This window comes from Gorilla gorilla, chromosome 5 (genome assembly GCF_029281585.2).
Source record: "Gorilla gorilla gorilla isolate KB3781 chromosome 5, NHGRI_mGorGor1-v2.1_pri, whole genome shotgun sequence".
NCBI lineage: Eukaryota > Metazoa > Chordata > Mammalia > Primates > Hominidae > Gorilla > Gorilla gorilla.
The window spans coordinates 86,151,561-86,164,413 of record NC_073229.2 but is presented as its reverse complement, the minus strand read 5'-3'; the positions used below and the strand labels follow the sequence as shown (position 1 = coordinate 86,164,413).

At 31.9% G+C, this 12,853-nt stretch overlaps 1 protein-coding gene across 1 annotated transcript in view; it reads left to right on the top strand.

Annotated features, from left to right (window-relative positions):
* LOC101154316 (eyes shut homolog) overlaps positions 1–12,853 on the top strand; it is a 436,121-nt gene that overhangs the window by 20,796 nt on the left and 402,472 nt on the right. The window contains exon 4 of the mRNA XM_055391317.1: positions 5,134–5,279. Coding sequence (XP_055247292.1) covers positions 5,134–5,279 — 146 coding nt within the window. The remainder of the gene's footprint in view (positions 1–5,133; positions 5,280–12,853) is intronic.

Sequence of the window (12,853 nt, the reverse complement as noted above, 5' to 3'; positions counted from 1 at the left end):
ATGTCAAATTAAAAATATGAATTATTTCAATACTTTGACAATATATTTAAGTTTAATTCTAAAACTTTTGAAGTAAAAGCTTTTTATTTAAATGAGAAATTTTTATTTCATCAAAAATACATATTTCATGGTCTTAATTGTTCTCTCAAGATAGAAGATATTATCATATATGTATATTTTAAAAGCTATGAAAATTGAGTTTTATCAAAGGAAGGTATACTTTAGGGACCTTTAATATAAAATGCAGTACTTACTGTACATTTGACTGGATCACTTAGGACATTGATAAAAATCAGGTTTACATTTAATTTTTCTCTAGCCTTATTAGAGGTGGTTAGCATAAAGGGACCCTCAGCAGGTAATAGCGAAAGGAAAATTATACCAAAGCTGAAAGAATTGCACACTATAGCCAGAGGCCAGGAGGGGAAAAATTTGATGAGGATCTTTTCAGACATACCCTAGGCACTTTTATTTTTTTAACGTTTTGAAGGGCCAATGTTAAGTGCAAAGTAAAAACGTCCCAAGTGCTCAGCATTGTGCTTGCCCTTCCTGTTAGACACAGGGAGCAGGAAGAGAGCAGGGCAGGGCAGGTGGAGGGAGGAAAGGAGGGAGAGAAAATAAAAACATTTAAATTTTTCTGGGAAAGCAGAGACAAGGATTAAAGGTAGTTGCTCTGTTGTAGAGTAAAATGTTATTTTCACACAAATTTGCCCTCATATTGTTTAGTGTGGTGGAAAGTAAGAAATATAAGTTGAATATTTTCTGTAAACTGTTTCACCAGGGCTGCTGTTAATGTCAATGATTTTTTTTTTTATCTCTACGAAATTTTAGATGCCATTCAGAAAATGTCCAAATGGACTCTAGAATCCCAGGGCCTTTTTGCATCATTATTAACAAAGCAGGGACTCCCAACATTCCAGTTGAACAGGCATCTGTGATTTAACAGATTCTTGAAATTTAATAATGTTTGGAATTTATGTAAAAGTAAAGCATATTTTTGCAATGTTGAAAAGTTCAGATTTCAGGAGTAGTGTAGAAAGTAAGAAAAAATAATGGTCTTGATTGAAAGCAAAAAGGAAAGAGAGGTTATTGAAGTAGAAGCAAAGCATTCTTAGAAGAAAGGATCATTATGATTCATATTATTGAAAATAATTCTTCACATAGTTATCTGTATGTCAAAAACTTTAGAAAAATAAACTTCCATAAGTCTTGAGATAGTACATGTATGTTTATTTACTGTGTGATATCACTTTCAAAATCAGAAGCGTAAGGTACATATTTGAGATTCATAAAATAAGTTACATGATAAATGTTAAAGAGCAAACAAAAAAGCAGAACTTTTTGAGAAGTTCATTTTAAATTAGAGTAAATACATTTGAAGGATGGACATGGAAGCAAAAAAATGGATATAACATATCGGGGAACCTGCCCTGATATTCACATAGGTTCTTTTCTATTTTCCTTAAGCGTCAGCTGGCTTGAGAAATAAAGGGACAGCGTACAAAAGAGGGAAATTTTAATGCTGGGCGTCCAGGGGAGACATCACATGTCGGTAGGTTCCGTGATGCCTCACAAGCCGCAAAAACCAGCAAGTTTTTATTAGGGATTTTCAAAGGGGAGGAAGTGTGCGAATAGGTGTGGGTTACAGGCATCAAGTACTTTACAAGGTAATAGAATATCACAAGGCAAATGGAGGCAGGGCGAGATCACAGGACCAGGGCGAAATTAAAATTGCTAATGAAGTTTCGGGCACCATTGTCATTGATAACATCTAATCAGGAGACAGGGTTTTGAGAGCAACTGGTCTGACCAAAATTTATCAGGCAGGAATTTCCTCTTCCTAATAAGCCTGGGAGCGCTATGGGAGACTGGGGTCTATTTTACCCCTGCAGTCTCAACCATAAGAGATGGGCACACCTTGGGGGGGGGCATTTATAGGCCTATACCTCCAGGCGCATATTCTCTTTCCCAGGGATGTTCCTTGCTGAGAAAAAGAATTCAGTGATATTTCTCCCAGCTGCTTTTGAAAGAAGAGAAATATGGCTCTGTTCCACCCAGCTCACCGGCGGTCAGAGTTTAAGGTTATCTCTCTTATTCCCTGAACAGTTGCTGTTATCCTGTTCTTTTTTTAAAGTGCCCAGATTTCATATTGTTTAAACTCACATGCTCTACTATTTGTGCAGTTAATGCAATTATCACAAGGTCCTGAGGTGACATGCATCTTCCTCAGCTGACAGGATTAAAAGATTAAAGTAAAGACGGGCATAGGAAATCACAAGGGTATTGACTGGGGAAGTGATAAGTGTCCATGAAATCTTCACAATTTATGTTTAGAGATTGCAGTAAAGACAGGCATAAGAAATTATAAAAGTATTAATTTGGGGAACTAACAAATGTCCATGAAATCTTCACAATCCACGTTCTTCTGCCATGGCTTCAGTCAGTCCCTCCATTTGGGGTCCCTGACTTCCCGCAACAATAACATTTAGTAAAAACTAACAAAGGGTTCAAAAGGCAAAATTCAGAAGGAAATCATAATTGAAAAAACAAGAATTCTGGGTAGGTGTCAAAATCTGAATCCTTTCGTGTATCTTCAAGATAACTATACAGACAAAAAAAAATTAATACTCAGCAAAACCCACATCTTCATCATGACAAAAAGACATTTCACAAAAATTTCCCATTAACTTATGGAACAAGTAAGTAAGTATATTTAAGATAATGAAAATCACAGAAAACAAAATTTGGGGAGCAAAAGACAAAGGATGTTATGATTTTCTGATTTTCAAAATGAGAGAGAGAGAAAATTCTATAAATTAAGTAGTAAACTACTATTTTTAAAAAATTGAAACAATTGGTGGTGATTATCATAAATCACTGAAAAAGCAAGATATCCCCAAATAATTTTCTAGTATTCAATATTTCAAAATACAAAGTAGATTTTGAAACTTCTAAAAATATAATAGAACTGTCAGAAGTACATGAAAGAAATACATAAATTGAAATGAAAGTCATTGTTTTTATAGTAATATAACATTTTAAAATTTGTCAATATGAAACAAATCATTTCTTGAGATACCTTTCACTGCTATTTCTGAGAATTCTGTGTCCAATTTCTCTCTATTCTGTGATTCCTTGGAATCATCATTAATTCAGTGAGAACACAAAGTAGCAAAGACAGTATTATTAACAAACATATCTTGATTTTAGTAAGACATTTAGCAGATTCATTACATTACTTCTCACTAGATGGGAGATATTCACAAAATGAATAAGATGGAGAAAAACAGTTTGACTATTTGAACAAAAATTCAAGAAGTTAGTATTTGGATTAGTGTTACTCCAAAAAGATGATTATAGTCAATTCCCTAGTCACATGAAGAGCTCTTGGGAAATACTCTAATCTTTCACCCAGTATCCCATTGCACATGACATTTTAATGCCTTCTGTTCAACTGATACAAAGATTCCTTACTCTTTCTTTTTCTATTAATTTTATTTTTAATTTACACTTAATTGATATATTTATGTGTTGTTTTGTTGTGTTGTTTTGATACATGAATATGTTGTATCATTATACTACATAATATATTGTATTACAGCACATTTGTTCATTTGTTTGTAATGAACAAATCAGGATAATTAGCATAGAGATCACCTCAAACATTCATCATTTCTTTGTGGTGCAAACATTCAAAATTTTCTCCTCTAGCTCTTTTGAATATACAATACCTTACTGTTTACTACAGTCACCGTACTGTGCAATAGGACACCAAATTTATTCTTCCTTTCTAATTGTAATTTTGCACCCATCAATCAACCTTTCCTATCCCCTCTCCCCTACTGTCTGGCTTACTTTACTTAAGAGATGAATGAATAAAAAATATGTAGTATACATAAACAATGAAATACTCTTCAGCCATGAAAAAGAATGAAGTCCTGTTATTTGTAACAACATACATGATCCTGGAGGACATTATTGTAAATGAAATATGCCAGGCACAGAAAGAAAAATACTGCATGTTTTCATTCATATTCAGAATTTTAAAACACTGATCCTGCTCCTTCTTTATTAATACTGAGTAAGACCTTTTCTGTCACCTCTTGTCTAGCAGTTAGCCATGCTTTAACAGGACCTGTCTCAATTGACATGTATTTACTGTAATGTTTACATATCTGTATTCCTGTCCTGTTCCTGAGACTTTCAAAAGCAAGCTCCAGTTTAATTTACACTTGAATATGGGTACATGACTAATGTCTGGTGCTCAATTAATTAATGTAGGTTAAAGAAGTAAAAGGATGAGCATGGGGAATGTTAGACTTCTGTGGTTATAAAATGATGAGTGAAGTTAATTAGGAAGAGTTTCCTAAAAAATCTAAATAGAAATCTAGCTCAAAAACATTTTATGGAAAGTTGCTAAAGCTTCTTTATCTAGACTTCTAAAAGGAAAAACTATGAAGAGATATTTTTGCTAAGTATACAGTTTCGATCAGTTTAATATCTCCTTTGGAAATTATTTCTTTTTTTGTTTGTTTGTTTATTATTATTATACTTTAAGTTTCAGGGTACATGTGCACAACGTGCAGATTTGTTACATATGTATACATGTGCCATGTTGGTGTGCTGCACCCATCAACTCGTCATTTAACATTAGGTATATCTCCCAGTGCTATCCCTCCCCCCTCCCCCCACCCCACAACAGTCCCCGGTGTGTGATGTTCCCCTTCCTGTGTCCATGTGTTCTCATTGTTCAGTTCCCACCTATGAGTGAGAACATGTGGTGTTTGGTTTTTTGTCCTTGTGATAGTTTGCTGAGAATGATGGTTTCCAGCTTCATCCATGTCCCTACAAAGGACATGACCTCATCTATATTTTGATACTAGTATTTATCAGGTTACAGTAATTATTTACCCAACATGTTGTTTTTCAAAATTTCACACATAAAGAACATTTGAGCAGAACAAAATTTTGCAAGGGGAATTGCTATATTTTTTCAAAGAATAAAATGAAATACATATATTATTCATTTCAATTAAGTTGAATGTCTTGAATTTAAAATATAAATATGAATCATATATAATACATGATTATCATTGTTACATGGCTATTTCTCATTTCTCCACTTTTCTCCAGATTTTTTTGTAATTGTGAACCTGAGTACCATGGGCCCTTCTGTGAACTTGATGTAAATAAATGTAAAATCTCACCTTGTCTAGATGAAGAAAATTGTGTCTACAGGACTGATGGATACAACTGCCTCTGTGCCCCTGGTTATACAGGTAAATCCATATCTGTCCCATGTGCAGCAACATATTTCTGTCTGCAAGCAAATGGAAACCTCATACTTACACTCCAAAACCTGAAATAACCTGCCAGATGCAAACAGGGCAAAAATGTCAAGAGATAATTTGTCTCTTATAAAAGAAATTAATAAGAAGTAAAATTATGTGTTTTATCTTCAATTTATTAAATCCTAAGATTAGATTTTAAGTTATCTTACATTTTTATCTTTTACAGTAAATTTATCTTTAGTAAGTTTGCATGGCTATAATATAGGAAAAAGTATTTCTGGATGGATAATCTAACAGAAATAACATTATTATATCTGTTACACAACAGTCATTTCTAGAATATGCTTAGCATTAAAAATATTTACATAAAAAAGACAGCCATTGTGAATTTAAACGTAAAGCAAAAGAAGATTGGCATTAGCTGTCAGTATCAATCATTTCACGACATAAATTTTATCCAAACATAAAGGCAAAAGTCATCAGGGAGCTTACAGAAGGTAGAGGCATTAGCCCTCTAAATTTCTGGTGGGAAATTGCATTTACAAAATACAAAAAGCTATATTGTTTTAGTTTAGGCATAGTAGTATTAATGATATGGGACTAACAATAATATAGTTTTTGTGTTATTTTGTTTCATATTTATTTTTTCACACAATTCCCACAGAGATTACAATAATGTATTTACATCTCAAATCTCAGTTTATTAACATCTGATTTGTGCAGCACTAAAATCATATGGATTTCTATCCTGAGGGATGAGTAGTTAAATACATCTAATATTAGGTTCTCTGCCAGCGGGGATAAAATAATACAAGACACATGGAAATTATACTGGCAAGCAAAAATGGAAAGGAACTAGAAGTATTTCCAGAGAATAAGTAATCAAAAGGTGAGAGAAAGTTACGTGACCTTAAAAAGAAATATGAAGGTGTCTTTCCTGAGAAATCTTGATGGCTTCAGAGGTAATCTTGGTAACAAATCTCATATACACAAAAACTATCAGATTAAGTTAATATTTCCTAAAAAGTATCATTTTCTGCAAAGTTCATTACATATAATATACAAGAAACATTAAATTTCAACTATAAAACAGTGTACTTTCTAAGTTTCGCATTGCCCATTACCTTCAAAATTATTGAGCTATCAATGTAGAACCATATATATCCACTCAGCAATGCCATTCACCTTGTTGTTGTTACTGCTGCTAGAAGTATTAAAATAAGAAACAACACACTGAGCTCAACATGACTAAGAAACACATTTTGTAAAATTATTTGTTATAACACCTTGCTCTGATATTTTAAATGTATCAACATTTGAAAGATTAACATGTTCTTTATTTTTCTTTTGATAACCTCTTTAATTTCATTTCAAAATATGGTACTTAGCATTGTTTTAAAATGATATATCTAAGATGTTACCAGCGGCACATGATTTAAGATGTTTTAATATATGTTTGCATATTGGTACAGCTACAAGTAAAAGAAAACTCAATTATTTGTTATCCTTAATAGATAGGGTTCATTTTTTCTTACATAATAAGAATTCTGTAGGTAGACAGCTAATGGTTGTTGGTCCAGTGACTTGACAGTACCAGGATGGGGTAATGGTTTTCTTAGTTTTTAATTCATGATTATAGGTTCATGCATTCAGAATTGCTGCTGCAATGACTTAAGTCATTATTTCTACACTTGAGTCAAGGGAAAAGAGTGGTGCTAACTGTATTGAGTCTTTCTGTAAGGAGAACCTTTTTAGAATAACAGTCAAAACCTGCTAATATGTCACTGAGCAAAACTGCTCACATGTCCATTTTTAGGTTCACTGGAAGATAAGAAATTAAAAGTGTACCACTTTCAGAATTTACAGTTGAATATAGAAAAAATATTATGAAATATGTGTTACAGTTTGGTTTCAAACCAAGAAAGATACATGACTGGACATTCAAAAAGAAGTTTTCCCCCTCAAGAAAGTTACATGTATTTGTTTTTCTGTACATGCTCTTTTGACATTCAAATTGACCTTCTCTTTCATACATGGACAGATAAAGTTTTTCTTATTCTCAGACACTTAATAGCATTTATTTTTCTTAGCCTTCTCTGGAAATCTTTTTTTTTCAAGGCTCCTAAAGCGTTACTGTTTTGTGAGATGTTCAAATCTATTCATTTTTAGGTTGTTCCATTTCAGGAGAGTCATGACACTGCAAGGTTTTACTTAAAGAATCTTAAACTTTAAAACACAAGGATGTTATACTTTTGTATATTGTTCAAGATCATACATCTGGCAGTGACAGAGCCGGAACCAAAATACACATCCCTCTCTAATTCCAGTTTTATTTCTACTCTAGCTTTGCTCCATCAGAAAAAAACAAAATGTGAATGTAATGGTATTAGTGATAGAGAGGAAAGATAAAATAACATTAAATACAATATTAAATATGTTAAAATTTGGTAACCAAATATATTATTCAGAAAAATTTAGCTTTGCCTACACCTATGGATACATTTAACCAAGTTATTAAGGATATAAATTTTTCAAGACTCTGACCAGGAAAGTTTATGATTCTTAATTATCTAAATCAGCGCATTCTTTGAAGAACACATTAAATAATATGTACACAAGCTATCAGTGATTAACTCGATACTGCTTCATTTTATGCTTTGTATTCTATTAGCTGCTGAGGTTTTGTGATGATCAAGGCTGACACGGTTCTTATTCTTATGAAGACTTGTGGTATCTAGAATTGGAAGAAGATAATAAACATTTACAAAGTTGACTATTTAAAGCCATTCTATAATTAATTTATCTAGAGTATTTTCAATTTAACACTATCACAAATAGAGTCCAAATTTACACACGTAGTGAGTTGACTGAATTTAATGAACAGGAAATACACAAGTGATGGCATATAATCAAAGGCTTACAGTTTATCTTGCAAAAGATATAAATCAGTTTATCAGCAGATTTGCAGTATTGTCTAACTTTGTCTTTCCTAAAGAATATTGGCTTATGAATTTGAGTTTTAATTATTAGTGATTTAAATATAGGAAAGATGAGTATAAATAAATTTATATTGCTTTCTAAAATATTCACTCATTTAGCAAGAAGTCTCCTCTTAAGTAGACACAATTATATATTATTAATCTGTAGATAAAAGTTTATGAACTTGTGCTTAAGGACTTTAAATATGATTACATGTAGTCATGTCTACATTTGTGTTTATATCTATATTAATATTTATATATCTACTAGAAAAGTATAAATATTTTTAAAATGCCTAAGTCCTATGTCAGAAATAATAACTTTGATAATAATGCCATGTAGAAAACATATACAATTCAATAGTTCAGAATAATAAAATATAATTATGTTTGCTTCAAAGCGATACACATTTTTTCTTGGGTATGTTTCATATACACATGCAAACATATGACTGTATTCAGTTATAATATTTTCTGCTTGAGATAACTAAGCTGTCTTCTGAATACGTTTTTTGCCAAATGCCCAATCTACATAAGAAGTAAAACAATCTGCCTTGAGTACATGTATAAAGAAGCATAGTTTGGGAAAATATGGACAATTGATCAATTGTACATTTTTGGTTATTGTATAGGAATCTTTTCTTAGACTCTTGGCTTCTGTTATTTTCTTCTATATCACCCATTTTATCCACTGAACTTATAGTTTTGTGAAATTCTGATTTAATTATCAGTTCATCTGAGGAGACTCCCCAAATCTACTTGCTCACCATTTTATCTCTTCTCTCCATCAAAGTTTAGTCTACTCTGGTACAATATGTCAGCTGAGTTCCTAGTTTAACAAGATATATTAAAATAGAATATAAAGATAATTAATTGAATGGGAAATAAAAGATGTAAAAGCAACTTCAAATTTCTAATTACATATTATGCATCTGTAATAATTTAAACACAAAGGGTTTAGTGTTTATTTTTTGTTTGATTGACAACTATAAGTCTATAGATATAAACATTTAGGAAAATATTTGGTATTTGATTATATTTAGCTTTAGATTAATAGTAATCATTTCTTTTTGTCAACGACAGCAACATTATTAACATAGCATTTACCATTTCCTTTTTCTGTTAATGTAGGCAGGAGCTACATTAAACAGGCAGCTGAATTGTGCTCAACCACTTTTCCCTTATGTGACAAGATTTAAAATTCACTTTCACAACTCAAATGTGCAAAAATATATGTTATTTGTGTCATAATGAATTCCATATAATGTATGGGTAAAATTTCATCTAACAGAAGAAAATGTCAATGTGCCAAGTCGATGTGTGACTTTTTCAAGACAAAATTCAGTTATATCAGTTTCGGAGTTGAATATCTTTTTTATTCAGAGATCCATCACTCTTTTGCTCTTTTAATCTGGACGCAATGGAGAAAGACATTGTCCCTAGTATGTGGGTACTGTGTACTGGTATAGACTCTTGATGTCCATGTTCTCTTCCATGGGCTTTGCTTACTATGTCCAAGCTGTCTCATCCTCATTTGAAATCCAAAACCTCATTATAAAATTGCCTTTATCACTTAGAACTCGCAAATCCATTTCTCTTTTATCAAAAGCTGGATCTTACACATTGAAATTGCACTTTGAAAAATGATGTTTATATCATTGAATTACAAACATTAATAGTACTTTTAATTAACTTATTTTATAGACTGTCCTTGGCTTTTCTTAAAACAATGTTTATTTAAGTAAGCCCTTAAATCAGCTCAAATGGCAAGAGGAACAATTGCAAAGAAAGAATAAAACGTACGGAGTTTACATTGAAGATTTATATTCTAGATTTACTATCCAGATGCAAATTTTAATAGCCAATATCTTATTTTATTGAGTTATAACCATGAATGGACGCAGAGTGCAATTGCATTTTCTATTTGCTAATGTCACAAATGTGTATGTGCCTCTTACGTCCCAAGCCTTGTTGAAAACTCTCAGTAAAGTCTGGTGAACATAACAGAGAAGGTTCCCTACCCTAAAGGAGCTTATGTTACGGTAAAGAGAGATATTGAACAAAATCCAACTAAATATGTAAAGTAATCAGAGATATTTCCAAAGATATGAAAAAAATGTATAACTGAATATATTCATCCAGATAAGATTACCTTTGCTAACAAAAAATGCTAAAATATTAAAATATAGTGGCTAAAATAAGAAGTTGAATTTTCCCACAGATGATATTCCAGACATTTAGACTTGGCACAGTGAATCTGTTATACAACATCATTCGGCACTTAGTCTCCTGCCACTACAATCAATAACTTGTCCTCATGTGTATGACTTTCAGTTAACTCTATTTTAGGCTTCTCATATTGAGAGAAATGAGCTTTCTTTTTAATGTCAAAAAAATGATGATAAGGGTACAAAAACCCAGCTCACATACAATTGTTAGGGGGTAGTTTTTGCACCTGGATTAATGCACTAGCATGAGACATAAGGTGAACTTGTTATGCAGTAATCAGGATGGACAAAGTGTCTCAATAGATGTAGTAAATTCTGAATTGATTCAGGCATCAATTCAGGCCAGGTGTGTCAGAGACTGGCAATACTACTTCCTAGAAGGGTTGGAGGATTTAACTCTCAAAGTTCTGACAGAAAGCTATGACCAAAAAAAAAAATTTATTCACATTTATTTTATATATTATACACATACATAATATATAAAATAAGGCCAGTATAATATACATATTAGAGTGTGTGTATACAAATATATGTGTGTGTATATATATATATAAAATCTCTTATATATAAGTATGTGTGTAAAATATAAACACAAACCTGTAAATATATACAAATATGTATATATAGATATATATGAGATATAATAGCTTAATTGCCTTATATGGTATTAACTTTCCACAGGAAAAATTCTAAAAAGAAATTAAAAACAAATGATTATGGGGACCAGGATGAAGGTAAGGAGTTGGGGAAGTGAATTTAAATGGAACATTAAGGGAAAGCTATGGAAAAAGTTGATTAGGTTTGGGTTCAAGATGCCTATAATATATTGGTACAAACACAGATATACAAATGTGTATAGAGAGGGAGAGGTAGAGAGAGATCAAGAACCAAAATTACACTTAATTACATATAAAGATGAAATAGTTCCTTACTAACTGATATTTATATTTTTATGTAATTGAATAATTAGAAGAAGAGAGTAAAGCAAAAAAGAAGCTTTGATATGTCTATGGGACATTAGAATCTTCATAGCATGTATATACAATTATATAAAAAAGCACCATCATATCATAAATTAAATAGGGGAAGCACCTCAGAATTTTAGCTATAGTTAGCAGTCTTGCAGTCTTGAGGTATTAGGAAAAAAATATACAATGTAGAAAGACTAATCTGATTTTAAAGGACTTACAAATTCACAGATTCCTCAAAATGCTTTGCTTTTTCCGCCTATGTGTAATGAGGGCCCTGTGTTTAGCAATGACTATGCTTAACAGTTACAGAATCAGGTAACTAATTCTATAATGACACTAGGAAGAAAGAGGTGTTATACCAGTGACAGCTCTGGAAAAGGTATGATTTGCCTGTATAAAGCAGGATTGAGGAGGTGGGAGAATAATATAAAACACAGCAGACCTGCTTCCAGAAGCAACTTCTTTCAACACTCTTAATACTTCTGATATTTACCTCTATATTTCTAAATGGCACAATTATACTACCATTTCTTGAACTTTTCTCTTCTGTGTTTCACATATCTAATTGTTTCTATGGATAATTAAAACTTAGCTTATCACTATCCCCCTAACCAAATATGTTTTCTTACTCTTTCCTCCCCACATAGTTATATCAAAAATGTTATTAGTCAGAAGTCATTGTTAATAATATTGTAACTATATCAATATTCCTCTCTAATTTTATTTTTTGCTCATTTGAGGATTTACTTACATCTTCTTTTCCAGTGCCTCTATTACATTGTTAATATTTAGCTTTCATTTCAGTTCCCCAAAACTGTCTATCTTACCTAATATTTTTAGTGCATTCTGCAATGTTCACAAACAAAATATCTTATATTTTCTCTAAAATAATCTTTATGAAGCTTTTTGTGTGTTTTTTTCCTGCCTTGCCTCAGTGTTTCAAAATTTCTTTTTTTCTGTGTGTATGTGCTATTTTCTTGTTTATGTATCTATTTATTTAGAGATATCCCTTTAATATGAGAAAATCCTTGAATATCAGTTAATGTCTAAGAGAGAACCACCAAAATGCTAACTGAAAAATCTGAATGAATGGGAATGCCTGACTGGTGATTTTGATACTATTTGTGAGTGAGCATCAAAGCCAGCTATTGTATTTTAGAAAGCTGAAATGTCATTATTGGTGGGTCTTTTCCCCTTCATAGGAAATGATAGGTGGAGATAGAGGTGAGGACATACACAGTGAGAAAACAGATTTGACAAGATTTGGTGAGCCAGAACCCAAGGGCCAGTTAGATAGTTCTGTCCAAAAAAGCCAACAAATTGCTAAAAGGGCAACACATAAAATTCAACTTATTTTTTCTACCGTACTCTAAATTATTTCTTCA